The sequence below is a fragment of the Fulmarus glacialis genome, unplaced genomic scaffold, assembly GCF_000690835.1.
Source record: "Fulmarus glacialis isolate BGI_N327 unplaced genomic scaffold, ASM69083v1 scaffold14826, whole genome shotgun sequence".
NCBI lineage: Eukaryota > Metazoa > Chordata > Aves > Procellariiformes > Procellariidae > Fulmarus > Fulmarus glacialis.
Genome location: NW_009216370.1, coordinates 113,896 through 131,734, shown reverse-complemented (window position 1 = coordinate 131,734; position 17,839 = coordinate 113,896). Strand labels below are relative to the sequence as shown.

Below are 17,839 nucleotides of genomic sequence, written 5' to 3'. Positions count from 1 at the left end.
TATTAATAATAGAGAACTCTGAGATTTGAAACACTACTTTGCCTGCTTTCTGCTGCAACTGTAAGTGCTCAATAATTCTGTGAATCGAAACTCAAGTGCAAGCATCCAGAAAATGAGAATACGGTTAACAACCACATGTGAAAAGTATGGTTTAAACAACCTGCCAAATATAAACAGGAGCTTTCTGGCAGAAGCTGAGAAAGTCCAATTTTCTCGGGTAACATTTAACTGCGTCGCCCATGCAAAATTCCTTTCTCTTCATGTACTAGCTTTAATGCTAATTGGTTAATTATCACAGTCTTTCCTGAAGTTCTTTCTTTATTGGTTTTCTTTCTAGATATATTTGCTGAATTGTCACAAGCCCAGATTTTCTATTTCACATGTACTCATCACTTGGAGAGGCAGTGGTAATCTCTAGCTTTATTGTTTTTTTAAAAAAAATTTATGATATAAGATTTGCATTTGTTTTACAGCATTTAGAGCTGTATGGCTATATGGCCAATTTTATAATATTTGGCTAATCAGTGTCAGTAATTACATTCTCTCTTGTGTTTCTCACTCTTAAAAATCAAAAGCAAGCTTTTGTAGAAATCTCTTTAATGTGTGTGTGGAAGAATGCAGAGAGGCAGGGAGAAAAGGTGAAAGAAAAACATGAGAGGACTCTCCAGAGTTTCTGGAAGTAGATGATCAAAACAGTTATAAAGAATAAATCTTAAGAATTTACTACAAAAGAAATTTGCAAAAGTCTAATCCTGTACATACCGATGTGGTATTTCCACTCGCTTGTTTACATGACCTGTTAACCAGAAGAGAAGCTACATATACAACTAAGCATTGAAACAACACCTGCTTTAGCAATATTTACGCAAAATTTCAGCTTTTATTTTTAAGGATGTTAAGTATACTTCCTTTTTTTTTACCTGTAGCTTTTGTCTAGTTTTCACTAATTATAACAGGTAATGAGCCAGTGTTTTGCAGTTTTATTGTCCAGGGACATAGTTTTAAGGTGTGAAAGCATAGTTAAGTTACTCAAGAAGTTGAAGTTTAGTACAGGACAAAAGTGAACATGGAGAGAAATCACCTTTAGTCTTTGAGTAAGAATTTTGAATTTGGAGTTAATATGCTGATGTTTTAATATACAAAACTTATTTCACAGCTGGCAAGACACGCATATTTACATATTGCAGTGGGAGCTCCTCCAGGCATTAGCAAGAGAAAGAGAGAGGACACTGAAAGCATACTGAAATAAATGGATGGCACAGTCAATTTACTGTCCTCATCTGGGAGTCTCCGAAAAGGTTCAGGCAGTATGGCGTTCTTACAGCTCGTAGAGCGTTTTGCTCATTTTCTGCTCTTAAGTAGCTGCACGTGATAGCATACAGACGCAGAGGCAGCAAAGTTGCAGGAGAGGGGCGACTCTCAGAGTTACTTACGTTGACAGCCCAAGCTGTGCCAGATATATCCCGGCAGACATTTATCACATTTAGGCCCTGATGTTCCCTCCTTACACTCACAAAATCCTCTGTCATTACAGCGATCATGGACTGAACCAAAAGGGTTACAATAACAGTCTGCAGAAACAAGACAACACATACACACTGGATTCAGGTCTACATATGGTGATAATTCATTCAATACCAGTAAAGGGTGCATTTCCAGTACTAAAGGTAAAGGAAGACTGTCTATTAAGGATATCTAGAGTAGTGAATTAACTACTATAGGTCCATTTATTTGTTTGCACATGTCATTTCAGGAAGAGACATTTTATGATGTGAAGAGAAAAAGTAAACAGAAAAGATATAAAGGCAGAAGATACCATGTTCTTTGAGGATAAGTGATTGTAACAGATTCTCTTTTGGTAAGAATGTTTTTGACAATTTAATGAACATTAGAAAAGCTTTGTATAGTATGGATATATCGATGTGCCATCAGGGTGAAATGTTTCACATTATTAAAATAGGCTTATGTATATTACTCAATATTTTCTGAAGTGCTGAATGTCTTTACAGGGCTATATAAATGCACTTTACTTATTTCCAAGATAGTCTTCCTTTATAGTTTTGAGCAGTATAATAATTTATGTGGATATTTGCCATTAAATTGATGAGATTGTATTCATCAGTGACATTAATAAACCTTTTACATATTCCACAATGAAAAGCTTGAGGTGAGCAGTAATGTAATGCTCAAAACTTATCAGAACTGGCTTTACGCTGCCATTTTCATTTCTCCCACCTCCCAGTGGGCAGATGGACAATGCAGTGAGGCTCATTCCCCGCTGTGTATTTTCCATATATGTTCACCTAATTAAAGAATGACTAGGGTAACCCATTTCCTCCCGCAACACTTACTGTGTTGTTCATTCACAGCCCTTTTCTTTAACGTGATTACAGTATCTGTGTTCAGCTTTCAGCTAGCTGAACAAAGAAGACAAGACAGTAGCTAGCAGAGCTCATTTTTGGCACTCCTGTTCTTCAGTTTATTTATTTATTTATTTTTAAATGAAGGGCTGTATCTATCATGTAGACCCATGTAGACCCAGAGTAACTCCACTGTCAACTGAGACCACAGGCACATTTTGGCAGCAGCTGATCTCTGCTGCTGTTGAAGGCAAAAGATACACAAATCGATTCCTGAATCTGGGCAACCTGCTGGGAATCTGGCTTTATATGTCTGTGAATCAGTGCTACTTTGATGACTACCTTTGGCAATTGTTCCCTCGCAGTAGGTTAAACCTGAGCAATATTGTACATGACAAAATGGAGTTGAACTGGGAAGTAAAATATTAAAAAAATCCAAAGGAAAGACTGTAACAGGAAAAAAATTACCAGGAAGACATTTGTCATCTGTTGTCTCAGTGTTTATTAACTATAAATTACAGATGGCTCTTTGAACATTTGGCGTGCTGAAGAATAGTTACCTTTGGCAAACAGAGTTCCACAATAATAATAGAGTCAATTAGCTAGCAACCTTCATTAATGAAGTTGAAAACTGACACGCCAAAATACTGTGCAAGGCTGAGCAGAATTATAGCACAGTGAGTGCCATTTCAAAAGCTGGCAATTCTGATGTTAATCAGATGTATGAAATGTTTATGTAAACAGGCACAGAACTGAGATACATATTGAATGCAGGAAGTAAAATTTGCTTAAGAGTGTTTATAGAAAACCTTGAAAGACAAAAAGCTTGGAATTACATTAGAAACAGAAGGCCCAATTCTTATACATTAAAAATAGCTTAGTTGGACATAATGGAGTTACAGTGATTTAAACAAGTGTTTGTGAAAGAAATCTATGGCGTATGATATTGAATGTTTATAGCTACATAATGTTATATTTTCCAGAGAACAAGAACCTGACCCTGAAAGTGAAAGCTTTCTTACTGAACTCTATAATATAAATACGTAAGAAGTACCAGGCCCATATTGTGCTGTTTAAGGGAAAGTAGATAGTGGAAACAAAACTTTAAGCCAGGCCCTTTTACAAAAGTAGTAGATCAAATCAGAACACCACACAGACCCAGTAACCTTTAGTAACTGAATCTAGCCTCCATCTCTCCCAATACACAATTGATATATAACCTACAGAGGTCCACTGAACATCCAAGCTCATTGTCCAACACAGTATCACAGGCTGTGGAACGCTTCCCAAGACCTGCCACATACTTAAAGACATTAAAAAGCTCAAAAGCCCCAATTCCGGTGTGCCACAGGGAGGCAGTCAGTATCTCCAATGCCCTTACAACAGGCATTAAATAACATTAAATTAACATTCCCAGATCATCCTAATAAGCAGACCAGACATCGGGTTCCAGGGTGGGGAAAAAAACCCTGCAGATCTGAACTGGGAAGGAATTTTCCTCCTAACCTCCATCTGGTGACTGTCTGAAGGATGGGAAGATGACAGTAATAGTCACCTGTTCACTGAGATTCACTATACCAATGTGATGCTGCTGACAAAACACAATGAAAATAAGTAAAAAAGAAGGTTGGGAAAATGGGCTGAAGCTTGCAGGCTTGCTGCTTATCAGTCTGGGTTGACAGTGGCCACAGGACAAACCTCAGGGTTCACTCAACCATGTATCATTAGGGTTTCTAAAGGTCTCACAGGTGTTAACTGAAGCTTAAGCCTAAGTGAATGCAAGGCTGGCTTTCTTATAGGTGTGACAATAATTACCATTTCAGTATTTATGTTGTAAGGCAAAGGAAATGTTTTATTACTCTGGGTCTACTTGGTGGTTTCCGTGCTATCCATGCTTGCCAGTGTATGTATTCACTGAAATAAAGAGGTATTAGGACTTTATCAAGACCCTGTAAAAACAAAAAGCTCTTCAAGTTGTTAAATTCTTTTTCACTGTAAGCATGTCAAGTGAATGATTTCTAACTTCAAAATACCTTGATTTATTTAGAAACTACAGTTGCCCATATGAGGTAATTTTGCAGTTAACTGACAAATCCAAAAATTTTTGATATTTCATTTTAGGAAATAAAATTTATTTTGCTTCTGAAGAAATTAAGGGCATAATAAAATTAGATTTAAGCCCACTGTATAATGTGTTGCATTTGGTTCACTGGTAAAAACCTTCTCAGTATTTCAATTCTTTGTAACTTGTCAGTTTTAAAAATGAAACATTTTACATTTTCTCCATTTAGTTAGCATCAGCTAAGATTCACAGGTTTGTTATCCATGTACTTACCATATATATTTATGAAAACTGCATATGTAGTTTTGATAAATCAGAGCCAAAGCCCTGTTAGCTGCTATTAAACTAGCTTATCCAAACATTTTTTACTTTTCTACATATATGGCTGAAGAGGAAAGAATTAGCCTGGAAAAATGAGACTTTCATACAGGAATAAGACTTGCACATATCACTGGAAATCTGCTTATTAAAATGTTCATGCCAACATTCCACTCATACTTAAAACCCAAAACATTGCTTTTAAACTCAGAGAAAAGAGAAATGAGCGTTTCCAATAGAGCAAAACTCTTTGTGCTTGACCTAGAAGGATGGTGAATCCATCAATTCTCTCAGAGGTGAAAATACTCTACACTTCGCAGGATTAAATCTTAGGAGCCCCAGTTCCTAAGCACTTTAAGCACAGACTTCTCTGTTTTCTGAAAAGCGCTTGGGTATCTGCTTCACTTCACTGACTTTAAACAAGAAGTATGAAAGTCTTCTTAAGTTGGCAAATCAGCTAGGATACATACATTTTGTATGCAGTATGATCACTATGATCCTGAAAACTGTCTTAGTCCAACAAGAATATTATTTATTTAAAACAAATTACCTAATATGTAGCAAACCATAGTCCTAGTTGATCCTATACTCATCTCGCATGGTACAATTCTCATGGGAGCCCGAGAGAACTCTGCTTGCATTAAGGTGGGAAAGTCAGCAAATGCACCTCATTGCCTTTTTTTTTTTTTTTTTTTTTTTAAAAAAAAACCCTTGTTAAATGAAAGGTTTTTTAGTTTTATTTCTGCAGAGTCCGGGCAATTTTGAAGTGCACAGTTGTTTTACTAAGACATTTTAAATACATGACCCGAAAATTAATTTAAAATTTACTTATTTTTGACTCCTGGTTTATTAACTTCCTTGTCTTATGTAGCTACAGCTGCTGTCTTAGCATTTCAGTGTACATGGGAAACCAATTTACTGAATGAGCTGACGAAAAATCCCAAACAGAGTAATTTAGTGTCATATTTATTAGGCCTATTTAGGCAGCTGAAATTATACAGCCCTGATGTCATACCGATGATGTCCGTCATCTACATCAAAAAAATATGAGGGACAGTGGGTTTTTTCCAGGAACATTTGATTGGGTTAATCTTCTCAGCACAGTCATACAAAATCATGACTTGCCTACTAAAGTTCTTATTAGCTCAGACTAATTATAACGTCAAAAGAGATCATGCATTTTCTGAATGTGTTGCCAAGCAAAGTTAAAAGAAGGACACGTGAAATGCAGTGCATAGATGGATCTGGGTGTTTATCACAAAATAAAATGTAAATCTGTAAAGCTGCAGACTGAAATAAATAATAGCAACCTAAATAGTTTCTGGCTTGAATCTCAGCAATGGATTATAAAGAATATTAAAATATAATTTATACACCCATAGTCTACTTTGGCATGAAAAAATCTTATAACTACTCTTCCTTTTTGCTTCCTGGAAAATGAAAAGAAAAAAAATCACAGTGAAAATCCAGAATGGGTTCTGTCGATGCTTGTGTCTATCAGAAACATTATATAATAAATTCTCCATCTCTGTTTGTTAGTAGAACAGCATCTTTTGTGGCTACCTGTTAACTACTGGCCATTGTATGAGGCTTGCTTTATTGACTACATTCAGTCTTCACCTAAAGTGTCCTAACTTTTGCTATATACTGTCTGCGGTGACATGCAAACAATGCATATTCTTCTAGTGTGATAAAGATCTTATATTTTTTCCTAATACAGTTTTTTTATTATGTTCTGACATTGTCTTTAATTCCGCATTTTGGATTTTATAGCAGATACTAGGTTTAAGCATGGTTTTCACCTAGGAATCCCTTTTCTGAATTGACATAATGTCAGACTGATTTGATAAATTCTGCTCCTAACCACAGGGGCATAATTTCAGTTTCTCCTCTAAGGAGACGGGAAGTAACACTGCATTTACAGCCCTGTGCCTGGGAGCAGAATTAGCTGCAATGTGTTTTTATGAAATTTAAGTGAATAAAAGGGGTTAATAAACACCACTCCCCATGTCCTATTGATGCAGCTGGCAACTTTTGTAGATGTCCAGGCAAGTACTCAAGAGCCTGTACTAATACTTCCGAAAGTTAGACTGGGAACAGGTATTTATGACTCAACCCTTCAGTTTTCACATGCGCAACTCCAGTGCGGCTCCCTCCTGCAGAAGGACAGCACAATCAGTTTCTTAGAGGCGTCCTGGGAAAGTCTTCCCAGGACCCTTAGCCAGGGAGGTTCATCATCATATACAGAATCAAAATACCTCCTTGGGGCTACAGGGGCAACGGAAATGGGGTGAAAAGTCTACACAGATGTTCTTATCCATTGAAAAAGCTCATTCTGGCTCAACTGGCAAGTAAGCAGCAGTGGTCCCTAGCAGCTGCCAGTAGCTGAAAAGGCACAGAAGAAAAGGCGCAGTTATCCCGGGACTGACCTATGCAAACATTTTCATCGTCCAGCTCTGCAGAAGCATTTCTGAAGTAGCCCAGCCTGCATAACTCACAGTGCTGACCTCTAGTGTTGTGCTTACAGCTCACGCAAATGACCGTATTGAGCAGCTCGATGTAACTGCACCGGTTGGAGTGCCCGAAGCATTCACAGTCTTTCAAGGAAGAACAGAAATGTATACAAAATGTATACAGCAGCAGAGTAATAGCACATTACATGCTTAGTAAAAATGAACCATGAATAGAAGTATGAATGAATGGCACATACATGTTAATCAATGTAACATGGACAACAGCAGATGTTTATCTGCAATGAAAGTGAAGTTTGTTTCAGGCAGGTTAGCGTGACCCGAAGACCATAGCATGACGTCGAAGGTTGGCTGTTGTTGGCAGACCTGATGGAACTGAAGCATTTGCAGTTGTAAACCTTTCAGGAGTACTGGAGGCTCAGTTGCCGCTGACAGAAATGCACATCTTTTTGCAGATTTTAGATGAGTATAAATCAAGACATGGGAAAAACTTCCTCATATTAAAAATATTAAATACAGTGGACAAAACTGTCGAACTTCATCATGCTTAAATCCACAACTGTAAGTAAAATAAAAGCTTTGTTCTGACATAAATGGTGAGTATTCAAAAATACTACTGTAACTGGTAGGCACCTTGGGAATCAGACTGTTCTATTTCAAGACCAAACAAATCTCTAGTTTGACAATTTCGGCCAGCACTTCCTAAAACAATTAACAGAGAAGAAAAGGAAAGAACAGAGGTATTATTTAAGAGCTACTTCTACTGTACTTCTGAGGTAAGCATTAACCCATTTTTATATTCTGAGATGAAAAACAATTGGGCCAGAAAAGATCATGAAAATTCTGAAATGTGTACTGAATAGAAAGCATGCTTACTGCAGCCATCTGAAATGCAGCTGGCATGACAGCCGCTTTTTAAAAGCCCCTTCATTAAACATAGATTGCTAATGCCTTTTAGTCTTTAATCACAAGCAATGCTTGGTTTTATGCAGAAAGAAGTAGAAATTAGAAATGTATCAATATCATTATAGAAGGCACAGCTATGCTTTGTGTAGAAAGCTTGTGTAAGTCTGATCACTCAACTCTGAGATTATGACCCAGAATGAATGCAGGAAAGGTTATTAGGATGATCAGAGAAGTAGAGAGCCTATTTAAAAAGCGAAGATTAGGATAATTTGGCTTGTTTGGTCCAGGAAACTGAAGACAGGGGATATCACTGGGCTATAAATACATCAAGGAGATAGCCTTCTGCCATCCTAAGTGAATATCTGTGCTAACGGACAACACTGGCACAAGAACAAATGAGTGTTAACTGACCATTGAGAATTTTCAACTGGAAATTAGGAGATGGTATCTAGCCATTAGGGCACTGAGGTTCTCGAACACTCTTCCAATTTGTAGCAAGAACACTGATGCTTTAGAGACGTAGTTTATTAACTGGTGAAAGAGATTATGGTATGTTTCCTGCAGTAATGGGGTACTGCAGTGACTTGGAAGAGCTTCAAGGTCTTGAAGTTAACTTAGCCTGTAATTAGATAAAGCTGTAGCAGAGGGTGTAAAATGTTTCCATACATGACAAGGGCCAAGTCCTCTGTGTTGCCTTTCCTGTGGTATGCTGCTGATGATGCCAGGGCACCTAATGAGCCCACTGATCGTTGGCATAGGGCATCAGATATGATATTTGTGCCTGTCTGTATTTTTATAAAGAAATAGCAATACCGGTACATGCTTATGAGTATGTTATGCACACCTAATACATATATATTTCTTTGGCTGTTGTCTGATGTAGTGGACTGTAAATAGATAGCATTTTTTCTTATACTGAACAACACTTAGCACAACATATGTTTCAATATTAAGAGCTGCCTTTCTGCTGCCAGGAAACATTAATTCAATTTACATATGCACATTTAGTCAACATATATGCATTCTTGTTCTCTTCAATGTTATACTGCTAAACTGATGTTTTGTGGTTCATGCCAATCTGGTAATTTTGATGCCTATAACTGCTGGAGTACAGTAAAACATTCGGTATCAGTCTCAGTATGTTACCACTTGACATAATTGAGGGGGGAGGAAAAAAGTGTTAATGTTTGTTGTCTTTTGCAGCTGGTCAGTATGATTCAGCGTCTCGCCCAGCCACCCAGCAGCATTTCTCCCCTAGTATATCCATCTTGCTTGAGTAAAAACTGCCTGTGTGGGGCAGAGGCAACAGATCTAAAAGTGGAAACTAGCACTAGCAAACAGGAGTCACAGGGAAAATTGTTACGATGGTAAGTTTTTATGTGTTTGATTTTTAAAATAAGAAAGACTTGTTAGTGATAAGCAATCTGATCCTTCTGAATCTCAGATTCAGAAGCAATGCTGTCTTAATCTCTCTGTCTGACAAAGGACCTGTCCTCTGCTACCGTTAGACAATTTGTTTTGGTGAGATGATACCGTACTGGTATGTTTGTCAGACTTGTGGCTAAACATAATCATACTATAGGTGAATTTAGAGGAAATAATTTACCTTGTTTTTCGAATCAGTAACGGCAGCAGCATGCTACATTTTTATGTTTCAAAAATATGCAGACTATAAAAAAGTGCCAGTAAATCAGAATATGGTACTTCATCTTTTGTGTTTAAAGTAGCAGAAAGAAATTGAGAATATTCTGTGAATGAATGACTGCACTACTTCCACTCTGAAACCGTGATATGACCTTCAATAATATTACTACTACACATAATTAGCCATTACAAAAGCACAGGAAACAAAGCTGCACATAAAGTAATTCACTCAGTAACAAGGCTTGCTCCAAGTTATGATTTGGACTGAAGAAACATCTAATAATTATGAAGGACTTAGTTTGATGTACACACGTGCTCCTAAACATATGCAGAAGAACTACTCAAGTTCAGATGTGGCTCATGAACATCAAAGGTACACACGAGACCAATTCTTATACTTGGTTGCATTCCTATGGGTACTGCTCTTTTGTAACAACTGTGCTGTATGAAAGAAAGCCTTTGTCTCGAAGTTAACTTACTAAGATACAGAAAAGCTCTAGGAATCGTGATTATGAGACTGGTAAATGCTACATGGTACAGGAAAAAACCCAGTTAACTAAAAACAATCTAACATCTGATCAAAGATTAGCAATGGCGCAAAGGAAAAAAAAAGGCATGGCAAGTAACAATTAAATCAATTTTTTGCTAATTTTTCCTTCCCTCCCCATTTTGCTAGTGCAATAATATGAACTTATTTTGCTTACTGTGTTGGCCTGATCAGTGAATCATTTTTACATCCCTCAGTGTTTATAAAAAAAGCTTTGTAAAGGGTCCTCATATGATTGAAATGGAATTATTTTCTCCAGTGGCTACATGAGGTGCTACCCTAAACCAGTCAAACATAACATGCAGAATTGCATTCAGCATGATGCCAGCTGGGAAGCTAATACCTGTCAGTGCTGTATGGCCTTTCTAGCTTACGTGGTTCATCTTAACCAGCACACCAAGACCAGAAAGTAGCCTGCTTATTAGACTTGTCAGAAGAACAGCTTGAGGTTTTTAGGCACGTGCCTCTGGCTAGCAGCCCAACCACTTTCATGCACTGGCAAAGCCATGCAATCACTCAAAGAGATGGGGGAAAGTATCGAAATCAGACTGCAAATGGTTTACCAACAATGAAATGACATGAGCTTACAGTGCTAGAAAATGCTGCTTTTGGTTCTGAGTACCACATGTCAGAAAAGACACAGATAAACTGGAGACAGTTTAAAGATGAATAACAATAAGGAGTAAATGGTTTGGAAAATAAAACCTCAGAGAAGAGGTAAAGATAGCTAGATAGGTTTAATGCGGAGGAAAAAGGGAGAAGAGATAGCCACGTTAGATTTGATAATTGTCTTTGGATGATTCAGGAATTGTCAAATCCCTTGTCAACTCACAGAAGCATTGACGGTATGAGCCTTTAAAGACTATTTCCAACGCAAAGATTCTATTGCAACAATCTTGATCCTGCTGTAGAAAGCATGACAAAATTACCCATCGAAGGAGGCTTATAAAGAGGTTGATCATTGAATTGTTTTGTTTCTATAAATTGAGTACTTTTTTTCCCCATTGCAATGCTATGCATTTACATCTTTGAGATGACATACTATTGTGCTGTGGGGACAAGGGTCAACTGAAGCTTCAGCTGCGACCAATAAAACATGAAATGTCATCACATGAAACAATGGTAAACACACATAGAAGGGAAGCATAATTTTTAAACTAAGGTAATGCATTAGACAGCTATCGGTGTCATTTTCTAATTAAAAGCTCAAAGAGTAGTTCAAGAAAAATGCATTCAGAAATCATTAAAATATTTTTTCTTTTTCATTTTCCAGTAACTCTGTGTTCCTCCTCTACACACTAACAAAAGGCAAACTAAGGATATTTCATTGTAACCTTAGAAATGACCTCCTTCATAACAAACAGTATGGCTCGTTATCATGATCTCATCAAATGGGTCAAACTAAGTTCAAACATTTGTTAATATCTCCATTCCTTGTTAATATGTATTTGATGAATAATGAGATATTCACAATAGCTACAGAAAGACAAAACATCTTTATACATACTCTACAGATAAGTTGATGAGGAAGAACAATGAGCATATCTCAGGGTTCAGACTGTGAATGACAGATATGCAAATGAAACAGGTTGCCTGTAAGTCAGAGCGAATATTGGCATCCTTCATTATGCCCATATAATTCCATCATTTTGATAAAACATTGAAACTTCAGTTCAAAATGTAATGCCTACACTCTGAATTTGCACACTGTTACAATAAAATGAAGATGTAAGGCACATTTACAATGCATTAAAAGACATAACTATGCATTACACTCCATGGCATTTACAGATACTTCTTCAGGATATGGACAATGACGTTTAATGTATTGTTTGTCCTCAACTAATCTGCTTATGTATCCTCTTTTACAATTTATGCATATCAGTGATGAAAATAAGACTCTAGCAAACATTTGCTTTCTAAGTAACAATCTGAATGGTCATATTCATACATTTAACTCCTTTAAAAACAAATGCCATGTCGCTTTATATGCCAGCAGCAACTGTCTAAGAAGCATATTTATTATTTTCTTCATATGGCTTATGTTTATGCTACTTAATGCTTCTGTTGTTGTCAATGAAGAAGATGCCTCACCAGTAAGCTGATGGGTACACTTCACAGATATTCCAGATTCATACAGTGCAATGTTTTCACAACACAGAGCACTATGGAATCACTGTATGAATCCAAGAATTCCTACCTCTCTTGTGGTTTGCAACTTGAACAGAAGAAACAGTTGACATAGCTAATTTGGGAGCCACTGGATAGGTAATAAAATGAACAGTAAATTAGAAAAGGTATCATATAGGAACAAATCAAAAGATTAAAATAAACTTATTTATTTTCTAAGTTTTAAATTAACTTCAACAATGGTTATTGTTTTGTAAGGAAAGGGTGAAAGTTAGGGAAAATGAGTTATATACTATCAACTATTGAATCATTTGAGCTGTAAGATCCAAGATAAAGAAGGGGAATGTAATTCACATCTACACACTTTGGCCGTTTTGTGTCAGAGGTTATTTGATGGTTTCTCCCAATCCATGACCAATGACTACATGGTAATCAGAGTGGTCTGCAAAGGGTTTTGTAAAATTTACACGCATATTTATTCTGGCCTCATAGCATAAACAAAGAAGACACAATAAAATATTAGGTGTAGACAGATTTCTGTAATTATTCTCTTCATACACTATCCTTGACTGAAGTATTTAATCTACAATAAATGTTAAACACTGTAACGATATGCTGCAAACACATAATCTGAATAGAAATGCTTTAAAGTTTTTGTGTTTTGTGCTCCCTAGCAAAATGTCAAAACTAAATTTACTAAAACTCCGATTTTTGGGGAAGAAACAATGAATAATTTTGTGCTGTTCAAGATGTATTTTGCAATGAAGTTAAGTCTTAGATCACAAGCAGTATAATTAAGCTATGAAATCCATTAGAAATGCTAAGTATAATTTCACTGTGAGTGTTTCGATTTAAAATTCCTGTGCATAATGTAGGCTAATCCTTACAGAGAGCAGAGGAGCAGAGATCAATCTGTTTTTTTTTTTTGTTTAAGGAACACATGCAAAAGCTTGGAAAATATAACATGGGCTAAATGAAGTTACTGGAATGCTAAGTATCACTTCATCAGGGATATTTAATTTAAAATATATGTAAATAATGCAAACTAAAGTACATTGCTAATCGTTATAGAGAGCACAGATCAATTAGCATTTTCTGTTTTGTTGGGCACATAGAAACTTGCACATACAGCATGGTAGATTTTATACGTATGTGCATATGTTTTGATTTGGTCATTTTGATCAATGGAGTTAACTACAGCCCTTCCAATGTAATTCCCCAACCGATTCCCAATACATCTTGTTTAGTTTAGTAGCTATTTTCTACATCACCTTTTCATTACTTTTATTCTCCATCTGTATGTGTTATAGCACAGAAAGGACACCCTTTGAACAGTCAAAGCAAGCCACAGGCCAGATTTCTGCAGGGATTTTTTTGCGAGCCAAAGGGCAGTAAATAAGGAGAACAAAAGGATGTTGTTTTTTACAATGAACAATCATTTTGAAATGTGAAGTAAAGCTGAATACAACTTCAAATAACAAAGAATCTGACTTTTATTAGTCATCTTAAAAAGTTGTTCTGTCTCCTTCAATACTCATCATCATGCCACAGTCTGTAAGTTTTTGTGTGGCACTCAAATTGCAGAAAACTGAGTCTATTCTGCAGAGAACTTGCTTGTATTGTGGATGGCACGCAAGCTGAGAATGCCTCTCAGCTCACTTGGGAAAATGAAGTGGAAACAAGACATTAAAAATGGGTTTGATGTAGACAATGACAATCTTTCTCACTCAAGAATCTCAAAACTTACTCAAAATATAGACTGTTGTCTAAATAAGTCCAACATTACCTAGGGCTTTCTGTGTATCAGTACTTACAAGCTGTGCATCTACTTTTCCAGACTTTTTGCAGTGATGATGTGCATAATCTGAGTGTTAGAAGACTTTTCAGGTAAGGTTTGTTTTATGGTTATTTTCTCACAGAACAGCATTACTTAGCACCAGAAGAAAAATGAGTTGGACTATCATTGTTACTACTTTTGCCACCATGTGGGACTCCTTGAAAGCAATTTCAGTAATTTTAGACCACTAGGAATTTTACAGCATCCTACCTTGGTTTGGTTTAGAAACCTCAAGGGAAGAAATATTCGGCCATATCCTATCAAACTTTGGAGGATCTGCATGCATCAGGAAAAATCAGGTTTTGTTATTTACATCTGTGATATTGTTCTAAACAGGCAAGCATATGGACAAAGACATAGATTACAAACACTCATTACTGGACTAGTCTAGGTTGCACTTCAACAGTACATGACTCCACAGTGAACAAAAAAACAAACAATTGATGATTCCCAAAACACCAAATGGACATAAAATACTGTGCATAACAATTTATCTTCCATGGTTTAAAATACAATTTTTCTTGATGAGAAGATATCCTAGGCCAACATACGTGATTCTAACACCAGGAACAAAACAGGAATATATTCTCTTAAATCTGTTCTGTAGAGATAAAATGACAATATCAGACAAATATGGATTTCTTACCTAAGATGCATATCTTACTGTAATGTACTGTTTTAGGGCCTTTTGAGTGAATTATGTTTCTGTTATCAGAAGAAATATATTTACCAGTAGGGTGGGCCTTTTCTTTTGCTCTCACACTTTTGTGCATTGTATCTATTTCCTATCACCTCTACTGATATATTTTACAGCTTGATTTTTTTTGTAAGAACATTAAATGTCTACATTTCTTAAAGGCCCTACATAATGCGTTACCTACATGTAGAAGCATTTTGTCTCTCAGCAAAAGGATTAGCTATGTCTCTTTAGAGCTTCATCTCCTTTGGTCAATGTGCTTTGGGGCTGGGGTGGTGGGGAGTGATAATTCTTAGCAGAACGGTGCTCGGTGTTGGAGCTGAGAGTAAGTAAAGGGGATGGGGTTGCGGGAGGAGGAAAGCAAGCTTTTCTTTGGGCCCCGATCTCGAAAATTGTATTTATACTCTCCTTATTTTTCTGTTTCTCTGTTTTCATCTGCCTAGGTTTGAACATCAGATTTGGACCACATTTTTATCATCTTCTGTGAATACTGCAGTGGTTGTGTCCTTTCTGAGCTAAACAGAATTTTCCTTAATGGTCACATAGCAGTGATATTAGTGGGGAGAGAGCTATTTCTTCATTTCTACCTATAAGGAACTCAGTAGACTGCAGTTGTCACACTGGTTGGCATTAAAGGTCTAGGCTTATAGGTCTTTTGGAAGAAGGTGTGTTTCACTGTTATGTGCGGAAGACCTGCAGGGATGCTACGATAAAAAGACTGGGGCTTCAAACATCTGATGTGGAAGGAGGACATGATTTTTTGCCATAGTATCTTCTGACCCATTTGTCAGGGGTGAAGAGAAATCGGCTGGGGATGGCTGTCCCAAAAGTCCTCCCACATAGAGAACAATTCAAGGAAAGGATGATGACCCGCACTGTGCCATTTACTCTTAGGTAGTCTTCTGCAATTGAATTAGTCAAGTTGTGATATAATCACATCGTTACATCATATTCTTGCATTTTGGTCCTTTTCCTTATGAGTCAAGAACTCGGAAGAAAGAAGAACTGAGTCAGTTTGGTAGATTTTCAAACAGTCTATGTATTGATCAAAAATAACCTGCCTCTACTGGTCAGATCCACCAATTCACACACATAAGAAGTGCAAACACAATAGTCAGAGTCTATGACAAAAGGTATCTGTAATTCCACACACCTGAGACACCACCTTCCTCCTCCTCCTCCTGAAACACTGACTGACTGGTTATGTTAAAGAAGTTTCAAGCACACACAGACGAATTACTTGCACAGTTAATCCACTGTTAAAAGTTTTGGTAGTTTTAGGAACATTTAGGCTTGACTTAAAGATTTGAAAGGGACTGGCCATTAGAGAATACATATAAAAATCAGGAGCTAAAAAAGGAAAAGCAATCTTTATTGACTACATAGTCCTTTATTGACTACACTAGCCCCTGAGCCTTTTTTCTCTTTTAGCTATTGTGCAACATCGGGGTTGTTGCAGAAAACCTGTAACGTTTCAGACCAGAGCTTCCAACTTCTGTTGTTGAATACTGAATACTACTCCAAAAAAGTCACATGCATAATAGCCTTCAATTGAAATGGCCTAGGTATGACCAGAAGTAAAAGTAATAGCGTCAAAGCTTTGTAATGCCTTAGGACTGATCCTCTGGAATATCTGTCATTTAATGAACTGTAAGTCCTGTATAGGAAATCAGGTATTTTTATAATCTGATTCATATAATCAATAATATTTAATATATAATCTTATTCTGATGATGATTTCCCCAAGTAATCTCTCGTCCAAATAAAATCATTACTTGTATGACAGAAAAATGTGTTACATATTTCTTAGTAATCCTATAAATGCTACAGATCTATGCTCATTTTAGCAAACTTACTTAAAATGGAGGTTGTGACTTACTGCAAAATAATTAAAAATTCCCTGACCCTTTAAATTAGATTACATTGAGCTGAGTTTCTTAATGGACATCCAAAACAATAAAGACCATATTTACAGTGCCTGAAGATTACCAATTAAGTATTATTACCAGTGATTATTACTAGTTATTAGTGGTAATTATAACCATCTTAGAAGGGACTTCTGGAGGTCATTCGTTCCATCCTTTGCTCATAGCAGGGTCAACTTCAAAGTTACATGAGGTTGCTCAGGGTCATATCCAGTTGAGACCAGCTGCTGTCTTCAGTGTCTCTGGGCTGCTTGGTAATGTGGTTAATGCTCCTGGGGATTTAATGCTTCTATTATGTATTTGGGGGTTTTTTTCAGTCTTTGGTAAAGATTTTTTTGTCTTATATCCTAATTCATGGAGTGTATTATCACCAGGTTTCTTGATAAAGGCCTTTCTTCTTATCTTTGAAATTTTCTGGCTTTGGGTTTTTTTTTTTAATGGAGACAACTTTAAATGCTTTATCTAAAAAGGTATGTGAGACATCCAAGTCAATGAATATTGACTGTCATTCCCACAAGTATATTGGAGCAGATGAGTCATCCTTTGAACAGGCACTGGGAAGATTCATTTAGCAGCTAGTTATTCTTCTATAGCAACTTGTGAAAATATTTCTAGTCCTTAGTGATTACCACTACGGGCTTTATTTATAAGAAGTTGACTAGATGAACCAAGCTTTTTCAGAACAGTTCCATGTATGGACACTGTATTCTGTAATTAAAGTCGTCATTTGCCAGAATAATTAATGAATTTTGGTGTAGGTTTTCTAGAAGATATATAAATCTACTGTAATATATTCTATGACAGTTATTCTGAGCAAACAAGGCTACAGAAATGTGAAAAAGAGTTTCTTAAAGTACATTTTAGTGCTATTATTTAAAAGTGAAGCTACTGTAGGCACCTTTAAGAGTAGAGATATATGACTGAGCAGAAAATCAGATATGA

General features: G+C 36.6%; 1 protein-coding gene across 1 annotated transcript in view; it reads right to left on the bottom strand.

The window, feature by feature from the left end:
* Positions 1 to 1,433: 1,433 nt before the first annotated feature.
* The window catches only part of NTNG1 (netrin G1), a gene marked incomplete at its 3' end in the record, with an annotated part of 124,221 nt that continues 107,815 nt past the window's right edge, over positions 1,434 to 17,839 (bottom strand). The window contains exons 5-6 of the mRNA XM_009579284.1: positions 7,170 to 7,337; positions 1,434 to 1,571 (exon numbers count right to left, since the gene is read on the bottom strand). Coding sequence (XP_009577579.1) covers positions 1,434 to 1,571; positions 7,170 to 7,337 — 306 coding nt within the window. The remainder of the gene's footprint in view (positions 1,572 to 7,169; positions 7,338 to 17,839) is intronic.